General features: G+C 47.1%; 1 protein-coding gene across 4 annotated transcripts in view; it reads right to left on the reverse strand.

The window, feature by feature from the left end:
- Positions 1-25,031, reverse strand: part of RNF220 (ring finger protein 220) — a 320,785-nt gene that overhangs the window by 64,986 nt on the left and 230,768 nt on the right. For 2 of the 4 annotated variants that reach the window (XM_054036928.1, XM_054036929.1), the window contains 4 exons: positions 20,609-20,704; positions 11,115-11,157; positions 1,211-1,332; positions 49-181 (listed from right to left, as the gene is read on the reverse strand). In XM_054036928.1, the coding sequence (XP_053892903.1) occupies positions 49-181; positions 1,211-1,332; positions 11,115-11,157; positions 20,609-20,704 (394 nt within the window). Of the gene's footprint in view, positions 1-48; positions 182-1,210; positions 1,333-11,114; positions 11,158-11,430; positions 11,631-20,608; positions 20,705-25,031 lie in introns of those variants that run through there. The other 2 variants (XM_054036930.1, XM_054036927.1) reach the window with 2 other exon arrangements.

Genomic DNA, 25,031 nt, shown 5'->3' on the forward strand with positions numbered 1-25,031 from the left:
CATCTCAGATGTGCCTCAAGTCAGGGCCCCCCGAAACGCCACCCGTACCTCGAAATCCCCCCTCCAGGAGGGTGGTGGCACGTATCCTCTTCTGCCCACACCACTCGTATTCCTCGAAGCGATTGCCATTCTCGTTCTCGATGTCCACGGAGTCGTCCTCGGTCATGCACGAGCCTTCTCTCTGTGCCGGGCAGAGGGTGCAGAGAATAAGTCACCCTAAATTCCCTTGGGGGTCAGGACTGCTCCCACTGGAGCTCTATCAGGAGTGGGTAGCAGCATCTGCTTCCCCACAACGAGCCTGATCCTGAGAGTCAGTGGGAGCGGAGAGTGCTCAGGACCTCTTAGGATCAAGAAAATGAGCAGCAGTGGTCCCATTGTATACAGGGACGCGTAAGCTTTAGTTCCCAGGACAATCCTGGCATGTGTCCAAATGCAACCTGTCTGGCACCATCCCAGCTCGTGAGCTGCTGCCCAGGAACTGAAGCCAGCAGCTCCCCTGGTCCAGGAGCATAGGGTGGCTCCCTCAGCAGGGCCAGGAGCGGAAGGATCTCTCAGGACACCTGGCTCAGGAAGGCTGGTCAGAAAACAGTTCTTTTAAAACACGCTTCACTTGGGACGTTCTTGCTGGGTGTTTGACTGGCAGAAACAGGAAACTACAGAAAGCCCAAAGCGCCCACTCTCCCCCTTGCGGCACGTCTGCGGAGTTTACCCCTCAGTCGCTGGGAAGGCGAACGAAGAGACAGGGCTTACAGTCCCACGGGAAGGTGGCAGAGGAGTTTTTAGAGCCCCTAACTCCTGGTGTGCAATGCTCAAGTGGCATTTTTAACAAATCCATTTTAAAAGGGCAACATCAAACTGGCTGTTAAAGCAGAGAACAGAAAAGAAGAACTCTTGCTGTGCTAGGCAGGAATCTTAACACATTACACAAGGCTTCAGATGGCCAAAGACCTGCAGAGTTTGGTCTATTAACCTGGAGTTCATTAACAGGGCTTGGGGGACAAGAAAAAACAAAGCTTCTCGCATGAGGGAGGCAGGCAGGAACCTATATGGAGCAGTCTTCCAGGCATGAGGTGACTGCAGCTCCCAGCCAGCGCACCCTGTGCCCTGGCCTTTAACCCAGCAGGGTTGGTTTCTGCCCTGGGTGGGAAGGGCAACTGCAGAGAGAGTAGGGAGAAGGGAATGGCAGCAGAAGGTCCCACTGCGCCTCTACCTTTGCAAGGCATTGTTCCACATGTCTACTCATCTCCTCCTCGGATCCTGACAGAGGCCGGCTGCAGAGGGGACATACCTGCCCTTCGTCTTGCTTCCTCCGTTTCATTTTCCCAATCCGAGCTGCATGGAGAGACCGGGGAGAGAAGAAAAACACATCACCTTTATAACTGCCAGAGCGAGCCTCTCTCACCTGCCTGCTCCCCCAACAAACTCCTTAGCAGAGGCTGTGTGGACACAGGAACACGGATTCACTGACTTTAAGACCAGAAGGGACGATTGTGATCACTCAGCCTGACTTCCTGAATAGCACAGAGCAAAGAATTTCTCCCCACACTTCCTGCATCAAGCCCATATCCAGGAGGTGAGCTAGGGCGTGTTTTTAAGAAAGACATCCAGACTTGATGGAACGACTATGTGATGGAGAATCCACCATGCCCCTAGTTCTTCCAGTGGCGATCACCCTGACATATGTGAGAGAATTAAAGCACTGGACGGTCACATCCGAAACCGGGTATGTGTGAGTAGCCTGCTACGTATAGATAACAGCATGGAAAAAACAAGGGAGTGAGGGTGACGGGTAAAATAGACAATGCTGCACAGACAGATAAAACGGAGGAAAAAACAACAGGAGAATACCTAGGCTGAAGTAGTAAGCCACATAGATAACAATATGAGTGAAGAAATGTGTGATCAAGACGTGCCAAGAAAAGGTAACCCATTCAGGAAAAGGAGTGCTGTGTGACAATGGGGCATGTATACAGCACAGAATACATCAAATACGGAGAAGGGTGATAAGTGATCAGTTCGGTAACATGAGGACGGCGTATATGTGATGGTCAGTATATGAAGCATAAAAGAATGTGGACTGTTGAGCACAGATGGAGAAATGCAGGACCTCCACACGATTGGACCAGCATGCACCTGATGATGACAGCAACATTCTACCAGTGTCCCGGGACGGGGTAACTGATCACTGCCCTATCCTGCTCTGCTTTACTTATGCTTGATTGCGGTGGGGACAGTATCCCCAACATTCTTTTAATAAAGCTTTAAAACTGATTAATTTAATAACTGGGTGTGGACTGTGCTTTTTGCCCAACAGTTACAAATTCACACCTTGTTTTCTAGCCTGGACTATCCGGTGATTGGACCTTGTTCTGCCTTTATTCTGATGGATCGAAGAGCCCTCTGCTATCAGAAATTTCCTCTTCATGTAGGTACTTGCTCAGAACCCTGCAAGACTTGAGGTTTAGTTGCCTGAGGTGTCCTGCTTAAGTTACACAACAGTCACTTTCAACATCTCACGCTCCCATGCATGCCTGAATAGTCCCTTCCTAGAATGTCAGATACAGGTAGGTGCCACATATGCAGGGTAGGCAGGTTGGTTTTGGATGAAAGAAAGGTATTCTGCATCCCAGGATAGGGCTTTTACTCTCCCTGGTTCTTAATCTGATTTGCATTTGTGTTATTTTTATTTAAAGTACATCCAAGCCACGTAGTGAAAACTTGAAAGCTGCGCTGTGCACACAAGAGAGCAATCTGGGTAAAAGACACAGAGTCATGCTGATTAGGAAAAGCAGCTGAGAGAGCCTGTTACTTAATCCAATCTCTGGTTAATTTGAGCCATCGTTAAACGTGATCAAAACATCTGGAACCAAATCATTTGCATTAAAAAGAACTTCTGTCCTTTATTATGATGGCTTTAGGCAGGTATTACTGGATAACTCAATCACTGGCTGGAGAAAAGTCTCTGTTTAATTAACAAGGAAGGTCAAAATTCTGAACACGAGACAAGTAAGAGCCTAAGGAAAGCCCATGTGGTAATGAGAGATGACACCACTGAAAAGTTGTGCTAGTCAGAGATTGGTATTGACATTGTAAGCAATACCACGTGCTCCGAAAGCGGCGATGTTCATGCCAGCGTCTGGATGGATAGCAATATCAAAGCGAGAAGGGGAAGGTGCTGTTGAACTAGCTAGGTGATGGACAACAAAGCAGGGAGACAACAGACCTAGAATTGTCACCCATCCAGTGTATCCATCTCACAGAACAAGCTAAACTAAGCTAGCCGCACTGGGGACGTAAGATTCCTGATCGTTCTAGTAGGGCTTTCTTGGTTTGCCTGGACAAACTCACCCCTATATCCGGGTGCCCGACTTACAGAGCTCTGGGCCAGAAATACTCACTGCACTCCATGCGTTAGGGCAGAATCCAGGGTCCCTCAAACCTGTTCCCTGGGAAAAACTTCTTCTCAAAGATACTCTCCTTGCTCTGCTAGAGAAGATTAGGAGCAGTAGTTGCCTTTGCACAGAGTACCATATAGCAGCCTGGAAACGACAATGGAAGGCCTCCAGGGACCAGATCCTGTTTACAACGAGGATGTTCCCTAAGCTAATACACACTGGTTTCAGCAAACATCTAAAATCCATCCACCCTTGCCTGCTCCAGAATTCTATCCATCTGCTACAGTGGGGTGTATCTCACGTTGGCTAGGGGTTATTGACAGGTTAACAACATGCCTGCCTCCCAATATAAGCTTCAGATGCGTCAACATTTCTGGGGGGAAGCGCTCCTCGAGTTTCAGCATCTGTTTTGTCTGCTCTAAACCAGATGTTTCACTCACTGTTATCACCTCCTTCCTCCCTAGGGAAACTAGTATTTTAAAGTCAGCTTTGCCCAGAGAAGTAACTCCAATAAGGCACCACAGGGCCTTATTTATGATCTCAATAAGTCCAGATCAACTCTGCTCCATTCTTAAATAAAGCAGAGTTTTTTCTAACTGCCTGCTAAGCAAACTCCACCTGGGGTCTGAGAGTCAAGCGGGGCACACTCTAGCTCACACTTCATCACCCGTAAGAGCGATTTTTGCAATCCTGGTTAGGTTTTTTGGGATGATATTCCATGCAGATTAGAATCCAGCTGCCTCTCCCATAGCTCTGCAGAGGCAAAACAGTTAACAGGGATAGAAAGAAATAGCATGAACTTAGTATAGTCAGAAGATGTGGCTACACATGCAGATTAGTTAAGGGAAAAGATAATCAGCAGTCATATATAAAGAAATCCACTCCAATGAGATCCCCAGATCTCAAAGCACTGTGTACATACTGGTGTCATTCCTCTCTCCCGTCCACCTTCACTTCTTTAAAAACCAGTAGGGAAACGGAGGTACAGAAGAGTTAAAAGCAGCCTTGCGAGTTTCCCCTTGCCCAATCACCCTAGGGAAACAAACCTGTTTGCTGGGCACGTTAAAAGTTATTAAATATCTTTTTTTCCCCCCATTGCCACCAATATACTTAACAGGCAGGCAGGCAGTTTGTGTGTCTGGGCTGGTATATTAACCCAGCCTCGCAAAGCGGTCATGAGACAGTGACTTGGAGCAGGTGGAGTCAGCATCGAGATTGGGAATTGAATCCAGGTCTCTCCCAGCACCATGCTAGATCCAACAGACTGCACCCACCCCAGTCTTCCTCACTCCCTAGCAGAGACAAGCGCTCTTTTCCTTTACATTATAGTGCCAGGAGTGAAACAGCCACTAGAGGAAAGAGGTGTTGAAACCAAATTCCTCTGCCATTTCCGTTCGGTGGTCATTAGCAGCGGCGTGGTGCTGTTGGAAGCGAACAGTGCCCCTGGTGAGGGTTGAGAGCAAAAGGGAATGCTGCATCCTAGAAAGCACATACCAGGCAACATTTCCTATACACGCCACGGAGCTCAGCTATCACTTCCAATCAGCGCAGAAGGGCCAGAGCGGCCCCAAAGGCAGGGGGTGATTGTGGAGCTGTCCCGAAGGGGAACGGCTCAAAAGAACACGCAAGTGAGACCACAGTATTGTTAATTAGTGCTGATAGATGCGATCATTTCTAATTAGCTCACTAATCCCTCTCCCCTGTGCTCCTGTCGCAAGAGCAAAAAGGGGGGGCCGGAGTTTTTTCCTGTCCTTAAGCCAGTAAGATAAAAGCACCGAAATCCTGCAGTAAGCAAAAGGAGAATGGAGGATTTCACTCGAGAGCCTGAGTGCTATCAAGAAGGTGTGTTCTAGACAAGAAGCGGCCTCATTTCAATCTCTGATTGAACAAACCCTCTCCAGTTATTATTCAAGACTTCTGCCAAGAAGTGAGGAGTTCACCAATTTTTATTAGTATTAATAATTATTATTAGGCCGTTAGAGGGCTTTTCAGCACCACGGTGGCCTCAGTTTTAACTGATGTGCTTGATCGGTGTTACCCCAGACTATACCACATGTGCTCTCACCTGTGCGGCACCAAATAACCAGTTGGTTTGCCCTTTCACGGCAGCCGTAAGTGGCACCTCAGTACTGCCACTCTCGCAAGGGAGCCAACGGACACATCCAGGAGCAGAGACAAGGGCCCGTCATTCTCAGGTGGACTAGGATTGCCCCGCTGCTGGGCTGGGAGCCTGTCTCAAGACGACAATTCCTTCCCAGAAGTGAGAGCGCCTCAGTAGTTTGGGGGTTAACAGGCCACAGCACACGGGCAAGCAAGTGGAATAGTGAAGGAACTGAAGCCTCAGCCCTCTGCTAGACAGGGGGCGAGGTCAGGCCTTTGGATCAGCACCCAGAGGCAACACAGGCAGGTGAAGTTGCTTTTCTCTTCTGCTACTGGTCGCCCTGGACTGGCCAAGCTGAGATGCTGCTGCCAGTGTGGAAGGGAGAACCAAAGACCACTGCTTGCTAGTATCTGCTCTGGGCACAGATAAAGACATCTGGCAGAGTGCTGGATTCAAAACTGCTGTTGCTATTATTGCTCAGTTCATGCCCTCCCACGTGTACGGCGGACCCCCACCCACTTCAAGCGACTAAAGCATGCCCTCCGGCACCTCTTGCACCTTGGCTATCAATGGTAGCGAGGGATGCTGGGCAGGTGAATTGCCACCTTTCTGTAACAGGGTCTCCCAGATCAGTGGCTGCTCCCCTCCTGGCCTAAACATTCCTAGTCACTTCTGATCACATCTCCCACAAAGCATCTCAGCTGGAGGGTGAAGTGAGTGACCTGGTTTTACTTTTCACTACCACCTTTGTAAGATCCTCAGTATCAGAGAACCTCCTGTAACCAGGGCTGGGTGTGGTTATTATATCTATTTATCTATATGCCCAGCATATATATCACATCATCGATATATATTTATCACACCACATACATTAATAAGCATTAACTATACAATATCAATAGAACATTATATTGTATATGTATTTCTACCAGTTACATGGCCTGAAGTGGCCTATGTCTTTCTATAGCTTGTTCACTTATGCTAAATATCCCATAACACTTTGCAAAGCTGATGCCAGCTTTGGCATTAGAAAATAGAAAAGTTGTCAAAGGCAAAATACATTAACCTTCTGCGCCGATACAAGCTGGGGAGGGGCTTTCATAGACCAGCACCTGGAATGCTAGTATCCAAAATAAAGATGAGGAAGATACAGAACAAGTAGTTAAGGAACCCAGATGAACTGGTGGGTTGGATTTTAGTGATGCGTAAAGAGTTTTGTAACTTGTAGAATTATTCTATAAATACTACCAGCTGAAACGTGTAACTTTGGGAGCATACCTGCCTAAGGTGAATCTAACAATGCTGCATGAGATAGCTTCCCAGAAGCTGGTATTGTATTGAACCTTTCTTCCTGTACTCTACTATTACTGACTTTTAGCAATAAACCCGAGGATCCTGGTTATTTGGTTTCTTGTATATGTTCCATAACGAATCGAAGTGCAGTCCAGCAATTGAGTACAGAATTTATCCACAACCAGGGGAAGATCTAGCCTACCTGAGAAGCCAAAGGGATGAGCACTACATAAAACACTAAAATACAAAGTGCCAAAAAAGATCAATGGTACTTTGGGCAGTCTGGCGGTTCACTGAGTGCAGACCTAATTAGCGGCAGTTACTTAGGACACACTACTACAGCCCAAACAAACGAAGTACAGATACTGTCTATATTCTCTCCTTTAGTTTCATTGGGCTGTCATTTTTTGCCCTAACTATGGAAGCAAGAACTGCTAATGGCAGCTTCAGTCCTGCAACAGACACTGTTCAGTGGCGTGCCATGCAGGTGCAGAAGACCATGCACAGAAAGCCCAACTGACTTCAACAGGCATCCATCAGCACAGAGTCAATAACAGGTTTTGGGTCAGTGTCAGCATAGGACTCAGCCAGACTCTCAGACTTACCTGGGAGAGGGAGCTGTAAACAAGACACCTTTTACAGCTATACTGAGGTTTTTACAAAGATCATAGAATCAGAGGGCTGGAAAGGTCCCCAAGAGGTCATCTAGCTGAGCCCCCAGAACTGAGGCAAGACCAAGTAAACCTAGACCAGTCCTGACAGGTGTTTGTCCAACCTTAAACACCTCAAATGATAGGGATTCCATAACCTCCTCTGGAAGCCTATACCTATCCCTATAACTAGGAAGGTTTTCCTAATATCTAATCTTAATCTCTCTTATTGCAGATAAAACCCATTATTTCTTGTCCTATCTTCATGTTCAATAGCAGTAAAAAAACAAAAACACATTTAAAATATGTTGGTGTATTAGCTGGCACCAGGGCTGGAAACACTTTGGTGAGACTCACAGAACCTTCTGGGGCCCAGAGCAGACATTGGGAAGAAAGCTTGATCCAGGAGAACATGGACAGCAACGGTACTGGTAAAGCCAGCTCAAGAACAGGAGAGCGCAAGAGAATGGAGAGTTCTCTAGATGGTCAGAATTTAAACTGTTTGGGATCTTGTATACATTCTGAAGGACGCATAATCCCATCTCCAAAAAGTGTGCACAAGACCCTCCCGAACAACACAACACGAGTTTATCACAGGTGAAAGGTGCTGGACTAATGCACAAAAACCAATTGGAAACTTTAGTACAGAATGTAGATTTCCACTTGGTGTCTCCCACATGAAGCATATTAAACTTGGGTTCCGGAATCTGCATCAGCTTCCATCCTGCTTGCAATTCAAAGGGTTTGACCTATAGAACTAAACTTCTGGACTATCAGGAGTTTTAGGTTAGGCCCCAATCTACTCTAACTGTAAACCCTATCATAATTTCATCAGGGATCAACTATGTTGCTACCAGGTCTATAGCTGCAGTCTAGGTTTACCCCTAGAAGCCATGTTTCTCTCTTGTTACTCTTCTGTGACAGCTCATATTGATAACAGACTGATTAAAGAGCAATAAGTCACCAGAACCGGATATGTATCGAAGAGTTCTGAAGGATGTAGGAATGAGATATCTGAGCCGTTAACAGAAATAAATGCTAATTAAAACCAGCTACTATGCTGGAGGACAGCAAATCTTTTATTCCTCTCTGTAAGAGAAAGCCACTATAGATGATCCTGCAATTAGATCAGTGAGTCTTACCTCAGCACCAAGGTACAAACTGGTTGCAATAACAATTACAAATAATTTTAAAACATCTAGATGAATAGGGATAATAGGGACACATTTGTACGGTTTCTGCAAAGGAAACATCGGACTCTCTAATCTATTAGAATTCTTTGAAGTGTCATTAAAATGATGGAGAAAGGAAAACCAGATGACAATATATTTGGATTTTCAAAAATCTTCTGACCAAGTCCCACATAAGAAGCTAATAAGGAAACTAACTTGGAGTTTGGATGCTAAATTGTCATATGGTGAGAAGTTATGATCTCTTATGGATTAGAAATTGGCCAAGAGATGGAAATCAAAGATTAATAAATGGTAAATGTTCAACATGTTTAAAGGTTCTCTATTAGGACTAGTGTTTAGATATGTATTCATCAATTATCTGGAAAAGGGAATGAATTGTAAGGTGGTAAAATATCATAAAAACATTTATTAATACAAGAGAAGACTGAGCAACTCTAGAGAGAAAGATGATAGCAGGTGACATTCAGTGTTGACAAATGCAAGGTAATGCACAGTGGAAGGAATAAACTGAAATACTCATGTGCACAGCTGGGTTCTAAGCTAACCAACTACTTGGAAAAAGGACCTAGGCATCACTGTAAACCTCTGCTCAATCCCCAGCAAAGGTTAAAGCAAACAATATTAGGATGTATAAAAAATGACTAGGATGTACCAAAATTATAATACCAATATATAAATCAACAGGACACCCTCACATGGAATACTGTGTTCAGTTCTAGTCACCATGCCCCAAAAAGGATATAGCAGAAATAAAGGAGATTCAGAAAAAAAGTGACAAAAATGATCTACAAGTCTAACAACCCCGTTTTAAATGATCAGCCCAAGTTCATATAACCAGCCAGTAGCAGAGCCCACTAGAATTTAAGAGCTTCAGGTTCCTTATCCTATACTTAGATAATACTGCAGCCCTACCTTGGGCAAAATCCTGGCTCTACTGAAGTCAACAGCATAATTCTTGTTTTGTCAGTAGTCTTTTGCTAGAGATAATGTCATCATAACCACATAGCTTGGTTCAAAAATTTTGAGTACTTATAAGATGCAAAATTTAGGGGTGTTAAAATATCTCTCTTAGCAAAAATTTCCAATGCTTATTCTCAGTCCAAAGGTGATTCGTGCGACAAGAAGGGTTGATGGAATTCCATCTGAGATTCCCATGCATGGGAAAGAAGTCTTTTCCATCACTGAACACTTATCAGATTTATTTTTTGTACTGAATTTTTTTTTAAATGTTCATGCTTCTTGCCCTGGATTCAGTTGACAATGAGAGCAAGTGCACAGGACTTTTAAGTCCAATACTCCAGATTATACATATACACTAGTACCCAAAATAGAGTTTCAGTTAGGATCTTCTGTTATTTTGTTTAAATCCACTATTTGCTTAGAAGCAGCACAAGGAAATTCAATGCAAGAACTACATCAATGCAGCTTTGTGGGTGTATTTTTGAACCATCAAAAGTCAGGAAATTCCAAGTTAAAAATCTCCCAGGAACTGTAAATTGGCTACATCGTCTATATTTAAGCAAGTTTAATAGTAAACATCAATATAAAATTAGACATTAAAATATTACTATTGGTATGTGAATAGTAACTTTTGAATTTTCTGATCTTAGTGAGTTCAAAGTTTCACCATGAGGTTGTATTGAATTGGCTTTGGTTGAATTAAACAGAACAAAGAATGTTCTACTGACTTATTTTCATGCACTGAGATGGAAATTTCTGTCATTTAAAGAAAATAAATGATCGAAATATTTGATTTTTAAATGTAAAATGTTTTTCACTAAATAAAAATATTTATTATTTTCCAAAACACACTCAGAAGTACAATGAAACAGGTGGATCAACATCGCTAGGGGGTCGAGGGGAGGAAATCAGAGAATCTGTATAGACACCATAGACTTAAGTACACTGAAAATTGCTAGTATAAACGTTTATTGTTAAGGCCTTGACCCTGAAATGCGGACCATACAGCTACAGCGCCCATCTGCATTCATCATAATGCAGGACTGGGACCTAAGTGACATGTCATAACTAAGATCCTAAACCTGGAAGCTGTTCTATGCATGCAGACTATAGAAGAACTTGTAGGAGTGCAGCCTAAGTGATATACCCCAGTATTAAATGCTACTTTCAATTATTCACAAAGCAAATACATAAAAATATATAGAAACGACTTAGTGCTCAGCAAAAGTCAGATTACTGTTCATACCTGCATTTCTTCATTGTGATAATGGAGTTAAAGGAATCAGAAATTATTCTGTATCCTCTGGTTTTTAGGGAGAGGGGTGGGAGGAAAGTAACAGGGCTGTAAAGCTGGCACCATTTGACTGAGGGAGATGATAGAAACACAGTTTTTAAACGGCAGGGTGAAAGGAACCAATTAATGCTTCAAAGTAACACCGAGGGAGAGAGGAAAAAAGGACAGGTTGAAAGGCCCTGCCTGTGCCGGTGAAAGACACAGGTGCCCCGTCCCCGCTGCACTCACCATTCAGCCTGGTCTGCCTGTTCGCTCTCACTCTCAGGAAGGTCTGCAAAGGGAACAAGAGCAGAGCAGTGTCAGGGCCCGGCTGGGGAGGAAGCGGGGCAGTGCCCCCATCCAGGGGCGACCCGCGGCCTTAGCCCACTCAGTGGCCGGGGAGGGGGAAGGAGAGGGAAGGCCAAGGACAGCGCCCCCCTCCCCCGACCCACAGGGAGAAAGAGACCCCCTGTTTGGGTCACTCCCCCCCCATGTAAACACCCTGCTCGCTCCCCGCCTCCGCAGCCCCGATGTAAACAAACCCGCCCGCAGGCCCCGCACCCACCTCCTCCCGGCCCCCGCCGCAGGGCCCCCTCCTCCCGCTCTGCATAGCCGCAGGCGCCGCGGCCGGCACGCGGCGGGGCGGGGATCCGGGCCCCGGAGCGGAGCCCCCCGGGCGGCCGGGGGATGCCGGTGGATGCAGCGCGGCCCAGCCGGCGCCTCCGCTCAGCTCCCAGCGGCCGCCGCCATGTTGGGCCCGGTCATGTGACCCGCCGCCGAGCGGGGTGAAAGTTCACGAGGGAACGGGGAGGGGAGGAGGGGGTTCCCATAGCAACCGGCAGGCGGCGGAAGGCCGGCCAGGGGGGCCAGGGGCTGCTGCACCCCCCACGCCCCCCAACTGGGGGTGCAGCCCCGGGGCGGGGCCCCCTCAGACTGGCTCCCCCAGCCAGCCCCAGCCATGCAAAGTCCTGCCGGCCCCGCCCTGCCCAGATCACGAGTTCTGTCTGCAGGCTCCCCGGGGCCATGCTCTCCAGCCTCCCCCTCCCAGCGGGCCAGAAACGTGCTCCAGTCCCATGGAGCGGCCTGGCGCTGGGAGCTGGGGCCCCACGGAAACCACCAGTCAAATGGCACATGCCCTGCACACCCGTACAGTGGTGCTACCTCTCCCCCGCCGGCCCGGCACAGAGACGTGCCTGCTGCGTAATATTAAATCTAGTCATAGGGCCCAGAACTTGGATGTGTCCGGAAACCCACAGATAGCCACACCTAGATTCATAGATTCTAGGACTGGACCTCGAGAGGCCATCGAGTCCAGTCCCCTGCCCGCATGGCAGGACCAAATACTGTCTAGACCATCCCTGATAGACATTTATCTAACCTCCTCTTAAATATCTCCAGAGATGGAGATTCCACAACCTCCCTAGGCAATTTATTCCAGTGTTTAACCACCCTGACAGTTAGGAACTTTTTCCTAATGTCCAACCTAGATCTCCCTTGCTGCAGTTTAAGCCCATTGCTTCTTGCTCTATCCTTAGAGGCTAAGGTGAACAGAGCCCTATTCCAGCAAACCACGCACGCAGAACATGTATTTCAGTCGGCTGGCACTTAGGCTCTACTCCAGCCGAATAATTTCACCATCTAGGTCCTTTGCAATTAATAAAATGGTTATTATTCCGATTCCTTGCTTTGAAGTCACAATTAATGGTTGCAGAAAAGACTCGTGCAAACAGGTGTTCTCTATTCCGCTGTGTAAGGCCCTGATCCTGAAAACACTTCTATACATCATTAACTTTACTCACAGGAGTACTCCTGTTAAAGTCAGTAGGAAGACTTGTATGCTTAAAGTTAAGTAAAGTGAAAGGGTTTGCAGGATCAAGACCTAAATTGCTGAAGGGATGCTGAAAAAAAACAGGTTAACCGATGCAAGAAAACCCCTTTTAAATCTTTAAGACCCTCCAAATGTTCTCCTAAAACCCAGTTTTTTTGAATTGCTGGAATATAATGGCATCTCCCCCACTGTGTTCCCAATGCACCCACTATAATAGTGGGAGAGTAGCAACGTTTTGTAGCATTTTAAATACACTATACAGTAAGCTGGAGCTGGGATACAGGATAAGATGGCAGGTCAATACACTGCAGAGTGTCTAAAGAGTCCTGAAATAATTGACCCTTTGTATATCTTTCCTCCTTACTCACAAATAGGAAGGGGAAAAAATAAAAGGAAACATTTGGCGTTCAACTGAAGTTTATTTTCATGTTTGTATGTAGAGCAGTTTTATGCCAGTAACCCCAGTACAGACAGGTAAGAGAGGTGAACATACCCTGAATTCCAATTCCATTAGCATTTACGCCCATGCTATCTCACTGAAGTCAATTGGGTTGGGGCGGTGTAACAGAGATACAGAAGTGGGATCAGCCTAGATTTGTGTGGGAGGAGTTTTTTCAACCCCCTTTCAGATTTCTACCCTCTATGGCAGCCACCAACCATCCTAAGCAATGGAGGCCTTACTTGTTCTGTTCTGATTAATGAGATAACCAACAAATGACATAAGAATGTCTCTTGAGTGTGGCTGCACCCACCACAAACTGCAAAGTGAATGAAATTCTCTCTAGTTCATAGATTGGAAGACACTGGTTTGGGAGGTAAAACAGCTGTAAAATGTATATTATTGTGTTTTTGAAAAAGGGTAATTCTTGCTTCAAGCAAAGCCTCAGTTGCTAGATTCATTCTAGTACAGTAAGCTTCCTGCGGGTGTGTTTTATTGGTGTCTTGTTAGAAGCTTTATCCATATTATCTGATGCACACAGGTCGTCGGTGGAATCTCTCTGAGCGACTAACGCCAGAACCCAGAGCATCACAAGTAGCTAATATTTGTCCTTCTGTGTATAGAAACCTCTAACACAACTTGGAGTTTAGTGGGCACCAAAGGGAATTCATTCACACTCTATCATTCAAACACACATCTGCCAGGAGGGTTTATGTGTTATCCTTGAGTAGGGAGAGAGAAGACCATGGCCTATAAAAACTAGACAGGTTGGACCGATGGAACTGGGGAGAGGAAAGTGGAAACGAGGCTCTGCAATAATAATACAGGATTCCTTGATCTCTTTGTCAGAGGCCATCAAAGCAATATTGGTAGTTGTGGCTGTTGGAACATCAAAGGGGCTGTTAGACTATCAAAGCTGCTCATATGAAGGCAGAGGGAGTTTGGCTTTTTAGAGTTTTTAATGCAGATGCACCCCACTCAGATGCCAGCCCATTTTGCTCTGTTTGGGGCTTTACTCTGCAAATCCCTGGGTTAGTATATTAGGACCTGGACCCGTGAAGTGCTGAGCACCACATGTTAAGCATTCTCAAACGAACACTGATCTCAACGGGATCTGGGGTCACTGTGGCCCAGACCCTCAAAAGTAGTTAGATTCCTAACTTCCATTGAAATCAGGAACCTAATATCTTGGAGGTGTTGGGCCTCAGTGATGAACAGGATCAGGCCCCTAGCTGGTTTGTGTGTGAGAGAGATGCCAACAAAAACATTAACTGGCACATTTCCATCCATCTGTCAAGGCAGATATACAGACATGTAACTACCCCCTATTGAAATGCACAGGGTTAGACATAAGGGGCACAGATTAAAAATCCTATTTGAAAGCAATATTTCTTTCCCTGAGTTGCTAACAACACCTCAGATTACTAAAACCCAAACAACTGCAATCATCTGATTTCATTTTCGGCTTTTTTCTCCTTTTCTTTTTTGCATTGTGCTCAACTTGGACACTCAAAACTGACTCCTCAGTTTCCTTCCTCCTTCTAGTCAGTTTCACCTGGCGGCTCTGGTAGACTAGCCAAAGGCTGCAATATGTGGGTTACCAATGAAGCTGTGGAAGGCGTCAACCTAAACAAAATCTGCTGCCTACCCCAATCCTTTAACTTCACAAAAACAGTCATATTAGCGTTTCTAAAAACAACTGCCCTTTGTTTGTTTAACCCAAACCTCCATTTTGTGCCTACTTTATGCTACATTTCTGTCTTTCATTTTTCTACCTAATTTTTTTTTATATTTTGCCACATAAATGCTTAGGGAGAGTTAGCAACTTAGCTTCAATCTTGCATGGTGCTAACCGCTAAAGCTTGCTGCAGTTTTTCTCTGGGATTTGCAAGGCAGTGGCCATGTTTTCACAGCACACTCAGTGACCAAATCAGAGTTGCTGATTCTTGTTTCTACATCTTTATTGAATTAAGCTACTGCCTGTTTCTGGGTAGACGCTCACGCTTGCGGTTCAAATAGCAGAGAGAGGTGAGGCTTTGCTGGACAAGGATTTCAGCCACACATTTTTACTTACTTCACGTATTATTCAGCCACAAATATTCCACAGCAGGCTTACCTAACCCATTCGCCCCCCAGAGAAGGCGCCTGACATGTTATCCTTAAGACAAGAGGAGCGTTTCACTCTAGAGGTTTTTTTTTCTTTTTGTTATTCTCCCTTGGCAATGCTGGTAGATAGATACTAGCAAGGAAACTGACATGGCCTGATACCTACTCGCTATGCAGGCAAAACTCCCGTTGAATTCAGTGGTAGGGGGATTTGAGTGCAAAAAGGGAATTGGATTGGGCCCAAAGCAAATGAACAGAGCTGAAATGCCTGTGACAGTGGAAGGAATGAGACAGCTGGGAAGAGATTTGGAGCCGCGATCATCATCCCAAGTCATGCATGAACCTTCCCTCTCAGGGGCAGCAACACAAAGCTTCTTCCTTCATCTGCCCATGCTTCTCATCTGACCGCTCCCTTTATCTCCTTCATTCACTCCCAGCTTTGCACCATCTTTCACACCTTCTCCCTACCCAACTGCTGTGCTTGGAAAAGCCTCCTGGCTTGTGCTTGCTGCCCTCCCCTCCTCCAGAAAACACCCAGAGAGCCACTTGTTCACAGAAGCATTCTATCTAGAAAGACCTCACATCACTATATGGCCACGTCCTATACTATACCAGCTTGCAACATCATGGTCAAGCCAAAGGTCCTGCACCAAGCTCCAATCAATGGGCTTGGCACAGGGGGATTCTGTGCTGGGCAGTGGTTGGGGCCAAATCCAGTCCTCAGACCTTGCAGCCACTCCGTAGCCACTAGCGCCGTTGCGGCTGCTCTCCCCGGGCATGTCTTCACTAGCAACGTTAAAGCGCTCCCAGCACTGGTTCACTGCCTACACTGCCACTTTACAGCGCTGAAACTTGCAGTGCTCGGGGGGTGTTTTTTCACACCCCCGAGTGAGAAAGTTGCAGCGTTGTAAAGTGGCAGTGTAGACAAGGCCCCACTCAACAGAGGAGAGTGCATGAAAGGCAGGGTGGTGTGTCTGGGAGTGTATGTGTGAGAGGAGCTGAGAGTGAATTTCCTGAGGACTGTTTATCCTTGGGTTCTCCATGCATGATCTCCCCAAGGTAAAGCCTTTCCCAGATATGCAATCCTAGAATCAACAACTTTCTTTGACGCAAACCTGTTCCCTTTTAGTTCAAGTTCCAATGAACTGCATTCAGAGTTAGTCTATTTTCCTGTCTTGGTTTGGCTGGGGCATCAGCTCAGAGGAGGGATATTTTTAATAGTTATGGGCCAAACCTTAATCTTAAATCCAAACCCTTTAGCTTTCCAGGGTGATTCAGGTTTGGATTTGGTTCTGGGCCCATTTTCCAGGTCAGATGCTGCTGAAATCTCACAAGAGAATAGCTGATCCCACAAGATTTGCATGGCAGAAATTGTGCGCAATCATCTGATGATTAGGATCATTTGCTGAGCGCCGACGTTCTCAGCACTGCATGAAACACAAGAGGAGACTGCTCCTGCCCCAAGGAGCTTAGAGTCTAAAAGTTCTCATGAGATTTCCACCATTTGGAGCCAGGGCCGGCTCTAGGATTTTTGCCGTCCAAAGCAAAAACAATTTTGGCCGCCCGCCCCCCCGTTCTTTAATTACCCCACCCCCGGCCCCGCCTCAACTCCGCCCCTTCCCCAAATCCCCAGCCCTGCCTCCTCCCCCCAGGCTCTCAAGCCTAGGAGGAAGGGAGGGAGGGAGAGAAGTGGCGCCGCGCCGCGGCCACTCGGAGTCTCCCCCCCATCCCAGGTTTGAGAGCCTGGGAGGCAGGGGGAGACTCCGAGTGGCCGCAGCGCGGGCGCCACTTCTCCCCCTCCCTCCCAGGCTCTCAAGTCAGCTGTTTCGCGCACCGTGGCAGCAGCAGCAGAGGTGAGCTAGGGCGGCCGGGGCACATTTTTAGGGGCGGCATTCTGGCGCCGGCCATGCCGCCCCTAAAAATGTGCAGCCCCAAGCACCAGCTTGTTTTGCTGGTGCCTAGAGCCGGCCCTGTTTGGAGCCAAAACCCTATGAGTTTTCAGTACCTTGAACCTGAACCTTTGAACCCAGCCTCCCTAAACCAGCTTCAGATCCAACCACTGCCTCAGTGGCCCATCTCTAGTCTGTGGTAACGTCTCTCTCTCCGGGCAGAATGAGAGGATACTTATGGTTACTCCTAAGGTAGGCTTCTCATCTATGCGCCAGGTAGGATCCTGACATGTTCTATCTGCCAAAGGCCAGCAGCTCAGTGGCTGTAGGCTGAGGCTATGGCTGTATCAAGGAGCACGAAGGAAGGTCTCAGACAACACCAGGGCCCCAATTCAGTGGTGTCACAAAGATGATGCAAGTTACACACTGCTTGGCAAATGGATGTAAGAAGGAAAGCAAGGCAACCTGCACTGACTGGCCATTCAGTGGGGACCAAATTCAGCCTCTGGCAAAAGAGGGTGCACCTTACATTCACATCAATAGATGTGCCTATTTACGCTAATGCTGGATTTGGCCCTGTGTGGCTGAGGGGAGGAAGAAGGGGGCACGGTTTGAACCTCTTTATCACTCTCATGTTAGTTGCTTTACCAGCTGCACTCCCGTTCAGTGTGTAAGTCACGCTTGTTCTTCACACCCACTGAATGCCAAACTGGTTCAAGTGACACCACCTTGCCGCTTACTCCTGGTTTCTGATCTGCTTACACCTTACCATTGTATCCCGGCTGAACTTGATCCACGGACTCTCATGGGAACTGCATTTGCTTCCTTCAGATTCTGTCTGGAAGAACTGGGTCCTCCATGGAAGTAATCAGCTCAACCTTCCCCCCAATATTTCTTTAACCTTCCTATTCCCAAATCTCCATCTCCACTAAAGATTTGCTTGTCAAAAGGACCAGAGGGCTATTAAGGCCAAACCTTAGGAATTCACCTCTGAAAATCCATAGAGCAGAAGTCTGTGCTCCAGCATTTTACTAATACATCGTATATTCTCTATTACATCGTAAATAACGCAAGGAACTTGCAATGCAAAATTACTAGCACTGCAGCTCTAAGAAACACGTATCATCCCAGCACACAGCCGCACATGAAGAGCTCAGTTCTGCAGCCCTTCAAGTCACTGGGAGATTTTTCTGCACAAGGGCCGGTAGATCAGGCTTCACCACTCTTGGACTCCTGCGCATTTACTTGTTAATGCAGAGGGGCCAATTCTCATTTACACAAAGGATTGACACCGCTCTGGCATCCACTGGAAGGTCCCCGGACGCTGCCAGAGTGGCATACTGCAGTGCAAATGAAAATCAGGCCCCGAGGTCTTTTCTCCCTGCAGCGCAGTTATAATTCCCATTATGCATTTGCATTAAGGGGCTGCAGCCCCTCATAAAACACACTCACAAACTTCACATGTGGCAGGCAAGCTAGACTCAGCACATGGTGGAGGGGTACAATGCGAATCCTTGTACTGACGGACGGGAGAATAAAAAATTATCTTGACAAATTTCATAGAGCCTAAAGCTTCTGAGACGCTGAGAGCGTAGGGTGCCCCACATCCCCTAGGACCAAGTTGATATATCACAAAAAGGACCACTGAGAAAATTTCATCCAAGCTCTGTTTGAAAGTTCACTATTTATTTTAATAGAAAGAAGTATTGTGACAGGAGAGAGGGCAGCATATTTTGGTTTCTCGTTCATACCCAGGGCCTACTTCTTGGCTGCACGGCTCCATGCACCGTTGCTTTCACCCAGCAAAGGGGGTAAAAAGTTCTGCTAAATCAGAATGGAATTGTCTGACACTCCCTTTGCACTGGTGTACGTGAGTCAGGGCGATGGGGCGTCAGGCTCACATTTGATAATAGATATGGAATATGTGACTGCATTGGGCGGGATGCAGGGTATGTTGGTCTGGGTTTGAGATGGGCCTTCAAGAAGTGACGGGCAGAATGGTAGCCAATGAATATTAAATGATAAATAATAATAATTTGCACAGTCATGATGTGTGCATGCCTTGGGCCCTGATCCTAAGACAGATTCCTGCATGATGCTTCATTCAGTGGGGATCTGCCCACGTGGATCCATTTGCAGGAGTAACCTCGTGATTGTATTGTCACCATCCCTTGTCCTTCCTCTCTCCTGCCCGCCCCCATCCCCCTTGACATTTACTTGTTGCGTAATATCAAACCAAGGCCATCTACTCCTGCGAGCAGGGCGTCTATCCTTGCATGTCTGTGATGTGCCCAAAGACGTTTCTGGATGCTCAAGAAATAACTATCCTATGACTCAGAAGCCGGAGGTGAGTTCTGCAGGTCAGCCCAGACCAGTGTCACTGAGTCGTTTGCACCACTCCACACTGGCATGTGTTCTGTGTGTGCCAAGTTGCGGCTCTCACAGAGAAATCTCTTTAAAATGATTTAGAAAGTTTTAAAAAATGTTATTGGAACTAATTTTTGTATTTTTTCACATACAGGATCCTTGCAAGCCGTGAGCCCAACCGTACAGGGCTCAGAGGGAGAGAGAAGGTATGACAAATACGATTTTAGAAACCACTACAAATGAGCTAAGCTAGATTTTTCCCATGCAACGTGGTAATGTTAAAGTCAGATTCCTCTGGACCTTCCACGGCAAGAAGCAGGTGCTGTTTATCTAATTAGGGTGCTGGAATTCTCCGCTTCCTAACGAGGTAGAGCTCCCATTCCTAGAGCTCTGAGGGGTGTGAGTTACTGGATCTTAAACAGACCATTGATACATGGCTGAATGTTACCTCTCTTGAGCCTTTGATTAGTGTCATTTTGCAGGGAAATTGTAAATCGGGGAGGCAGAAGGAACATTTTCCTTGACTCTACCATGGGTATATGGCTATACATTTGAGTCATATGTGCATGATTCAGGCCTGGCTATATACTAGGCAGAGAGGCCACAAATTATCCTCAGTCCACACCAATGAAACACACAACCGAGGGTACAATATGTCTCTTAACTTGCACTGTATTGCACTAACCCTGTAGGGTTGTGTTCTGTTGCATTCTGAGCTGTATGCCCACACACCATGATGCAATGCAGCCAGAAGTCCCAGACAGTTCTAGGGTGCGTAATCATGCTTTGGGGGCATGATTTTTGCTAATAATAATAAATAATATTACTTAGATGACTTAATTTTTCTAATAATTTCCATGTCTACCGCCCTTTCTATCGAAGGATTTCAATGTGCAATGCACACCTTAATGTGTTACGCCTCACAGCTCTTCAGTGAGGGAGGGAAGTATTAATATCCCCATTTTACACACAGAGAAACAGGGGCAGGGAGGTTAAGGAACTAGGCCAAGGGCACGGAGGGACCTGGGAGTAGCTCTTAGGAGTTCTTGGCTCCTAGTCCTGTGCTAAGACCAGCGGAGTGCGCTGCCTGGCTGTTTCCTGGCTGCTCTCTCACCTGGTATCTGTCTGAGTGATGGATATCATCTGAGGAGTGAGGCGATGCTGTCCGAGAGTCTCCTTCCCGCTTGATTGAGGCTGACAACAAAATTGACTGCAAGAGAAAGAGAGGAAAGGAGAAATTTACACTGTGAGCAAGGCAGAGCAATGATACATCACAGGCAGTGTCAAGGTCTTTCCCATTCCCAGCAGGAATGTATTGTCTCTGGCCAATAAATACTGTAACAGGCCCAGAGGGGGCATGTTAGCACCGGCTGACAGCGCGATGCTTTGGCCTCTCGGGTGTGGGAGAACACATGCCATCCCGCCTCACGGAAGGGCTGGGTCTGAGAGAGCAGCAACAGCCGAATCCCAATCACTGTACACAGCCCGTTCACACAGGAGCTACTCTGCCCTGGGGAGGGCTGGGATCCTCCTTCCCATCCTGGGGCCAAGGAGCAGAACATCCTCGCAGCCCTTCGGCGACCATCACTGCAGCCTCAGGGCATGCATGACCTGCATGCAGACCCTACATGTAGGAGGAGAACGGTGGTGCAACGTCATTGGGTTACGCTGTGACCTTCACCCATCCTGCCCTCAAATCCCCTCTTTGTGGGCCTGCTGCAGAGGCTGCGGTGCAGCTGGGCCCTATGACCCCCTGCCCGACCTCTCCACACCCTCCTTTTCATGGAGCTGCGCTGATTCCAGGGTTCACGGCCTTCCATGTGGGACGGGCATGTGGCTGGCAGTGCTGCAGAGGTAATGCTCGAGCTCTCCAGCAGGGGCAGCAATGGGCAGGTAGGTGCCCATTGCTTTCCCACTACCTCCTAGTGAGTGTGCGAAGATGTAAGCGGCATAGCAAAGCGCTGTGTGGGAGGAGAGGAAAGGAATCTGAAAAGGGAAAAGGATAGCCTAGAATGATATGCACCATCCTAGCTTGGGGTCCTGTCTCATAGTCTCCCTATCCGATGACCTGTTTACAGAGAAAACACATCCACATGCATTCATGTAATGTGAAGATTGCACAATGGACACGGTCAAATGTGAGAGTTAAGTCAGCAAGTGCAATCTTAACTCTGCCCCCTAGTGCACTGGGAGAAAGTCTTTAATTTTAGGATCAGAATAGATGATCAGGTAGTTTATCTAAGGTTGTAAAAAACATGGTTGTAGCATTTTGTAGCACTGAATAGACACAGAATGCATGAAACCCCAAACCCACACCAGAAAACATCCCCAAACAGGATACTACAGATGAAAGCATAACAATGCACAGCAACAATAAAAAGCATTGTGTGTTAGCGTACACTTAAATTACACTAAATGTCTCAATAACGACATATCACTAACAAAGATGCTTCATTAATACACATTATATTGTAATTTACTGTTACTCTTGAATACATTTTAATACCTAGCATCTGGAAAAACACAGATTTTTTTCACAAGGATATGGAAAAAATCAGAAAATTATTTTTATTGTGACTTAAGAAATATATTGATAGCCTTCAAATAAACAGTGGGGAAGTATAAAATTCAGTACTGGGCTGTAGTCCACGAAAGCTTATGCTCTAATAAATTTGTTAGTCTCTAAGGTGCCACAAGTACTCCTGTTCTTCTTCCAACGCTTATGGGAAATCACAGGACTGGGGTGACAATACTTAAAGGACTTACATCCAGTAATAATTTAACTTTAGTAGTAGGAGAGTTTGAGGAAAAAGTCTATGAAAAATGCAAATTAGCTAAGGGTTGGTCAACACTAGAAAGTTACGTTGACCCAAATACGTTGCTCAGGGGTGTGAAAAATTCATCCCTCTGAGAGACGAAGATTAGTTGACGTAAGCCCCAGCGTAGGCAGTTCTAGGGTGATGGAAGAATTCTGCTGTCAACATAGCTACTGACCCTCGGGGTGGTGGATTTACTACAGTTATAGGAGAACCCCTTCTATCGCTGTAGTAAGTGTCTCCACTACGGGGCCTACAGCAGTACAGCCGCAGCTGTTCCGCTGTAGCATTTCTAGTGTAGACCCAGCCTGAACTTCTGCATCAGAGACATAGGAAAGCAAGCAATCTTCAACAATATCCACTGAAAATCCAGCTCGCCAAGGGTTTGTTTCTGAGGACCATCCAGTAGGATGCAACAATAAGAAATGATTGCTCAGAGGCAGGGAAGTCTGCAAAGGGATAGAAGAATATCACCTGAAATGTCCAGGCCAACTGTTAAAAGACCCAATTCCTTAGAGGGAGGAGAACTTTCCCGAAACATTTGCCTTTGGGCTGACATTAAACATGGAAAAAATTGAACCCAAAATGTGACTTTTTCGGAAAGGTATGAGCAGGTGGGAACAGCATGTAAAATGACTCAGCAGAAAAAGATAGCCATTTGGCAAGATGTGATCCTCAAGGGCCCCATGGGGCCCTGATCTCGTTTGGGGCATATCTGCACTGCATTATAAGCCTGGGTCTGGGGGACCTGGGCTTGTGGACTCAGTGTTTCCAAGCCCATGTCTGAGTGTCCACACTGCATTATCAATTGGGTTTATAATTGCTGGATCCAGTTCTCACAGCCGTGCTAATACGTCCACACTGCATGATGCAGAACTTCTCACTTGAGCTGCGTCCACACTGAAAAATGACAGGGCTTGGACTGGGCTCTGACCCACTCCCTTAGAAGGGTCTTTTAGGACCTGGGTCCTGGGTGCTCGCTGACCAGAGTCAGACTGATTTGGGTGTGGATGGAAGGGGGGCTTGGGCTCAAACCCGAGTCAGAGCCTGGGTGTAGTGTAGACACAGCCTGAGTGGTCAACCTAGGGGGGGATTCTCACATAGCCCTTCCCTGAGCACCTTGCCAGGGGAGAGGGAAGCTGAGCTGGAGTTAACCCCTTGTTCATCAGGGAGCAGGGAATCATCCTGACCCAAGCAGGGTTTAATGGAAAACCCTGATGTAACCTTAATTCTATTGGGTGTTTGCGTGGATATGGCTGCCCTGAATGGGGGATGTTTGTTCATTTCAGGTGATCCTGTGACTGAGGAAAGCGGGGCAGGCTTGGCATATGGAGGGTCTCTAGGCTCGTGTTTGCCACAATGCATTGCCTTGTCCTGGGCTGCTAACGTAGCTGTATAAGGCCGGATTTCCCTTTCTCCTTCTTAGTGCTGAGGTTAATTATTTCTGCAGCAGTTCTTTAATATTTCCCAGGAGTTGCAGGGGGAATTCTGTTGAAAAACACTGAGTTCCTGTTAGAAAAAAAAAGGAACCCCCTTCCCCCCAAAAGGGGACAAGGAGGAATTTGAAAGGCCTGAGACTGCAAATGGTGCTTTAAAATGAAGGGCTGGGGTGTCGGCCTGCCTCTGAGAGCTCCGAGTCTGAATCAGCCCAGCGATTCGGAAGCAAGGGAGCCTCCCGTTGCAGTGGAACACCCTGTCCCTCCTGAAATAAGCTGACCGTCCTGGTGCTGGGGGGGTTAAACACGTCCTCCTCCAGGCGAGAAAAATACACTGCCCCCCCCTTGCCTCCCCCGCCCCAGCAGACCAATCCTTCCGCCCCCCACTCCGCCCACAGCCGCCGGTAGCGCTAATCCAATATGATTATGTGAAAAATGGTCGGGCTAGCTCTGGAGACAGTAAATTAAACGTTATGTATTAGTTTTTAGCGTGCGGTCCCGGGAAGCACGCCGGCCCCATTTATTCCACAGCCCTCCTGAGCACCATGGCGATGACCTCTGGAAAAACGCAGGGCTAAACTAATCCCAAAGATGTCAATCTCGAGGCCTCTTCTACATACACTTGCCGTTTAGATTAATAAACTGTCTATTTTTAAATTGTGTGCAAGCACTTCAATTCTAAACCCCTCGCCGGCATGTTAAACACGGCGCTCGCGATGCCAAGTCACACTTCCCCTTTGCTGGTAGCAAACTTGACTTCATTTGGTTTTCTCATTTCCCCGAGACGGCGAACACTTTGCCTTCCCGGCCGCGTAGGCAGGACTGTCACCGCTGCAGACAGGAGAAAGCAGGCGCAGGGCCTGAGGATTAGGAACCCGCGTGGTCTGAGGCCAACCTTATTTCTGCATTAGGCCGACCTCACTGCCATCCAGTTTTGGTCTCTCGTTTCTAATCAGTCATTTCAGGACTGTCTCCTGGCATTCGGGGGCACTGTCGTGGCACCAGTCCCCAGGGCCATCCGCCCTCTGCAGGCAGAGCTCAAGCCTGCCCCTCTAGCTCAGCTAGTATGGAGGGGAATTGTAACCCTGCTCCCCCCCTTCCAATGCCTAGTGGTGCTAGCGTTGCCCTAGACTTTGTTCTCAGGGCGCAGGACTGTGGCTGCTCTATGGGGGAAAAGGCTCCTTTGTGCTCTCTCTCCCCAGCCCTTGGACATCCCCATCATCTGGCTTCTGGGAATTTCAGCGCAGAATGACCAGCCTCAGGACGACGCAAGACAGCCAGTTAG

The sequence above is a fragment of the Malaclemys terrapin genome, chromosome 8 (genome assembly GCF_027887155.1).
Source record: "Malaclemys terrapin pileata isolate rMalTer1 chromosome 8, rMalTer1.hap1, whole genome shotgun sequence".
Classification (NCBI taxonomy): domain Eukaryota; kingdom Metazoa; phylum Chordata; order Testudines; family Emydidae; genus Malaclemys; species Malaclemys terrapin.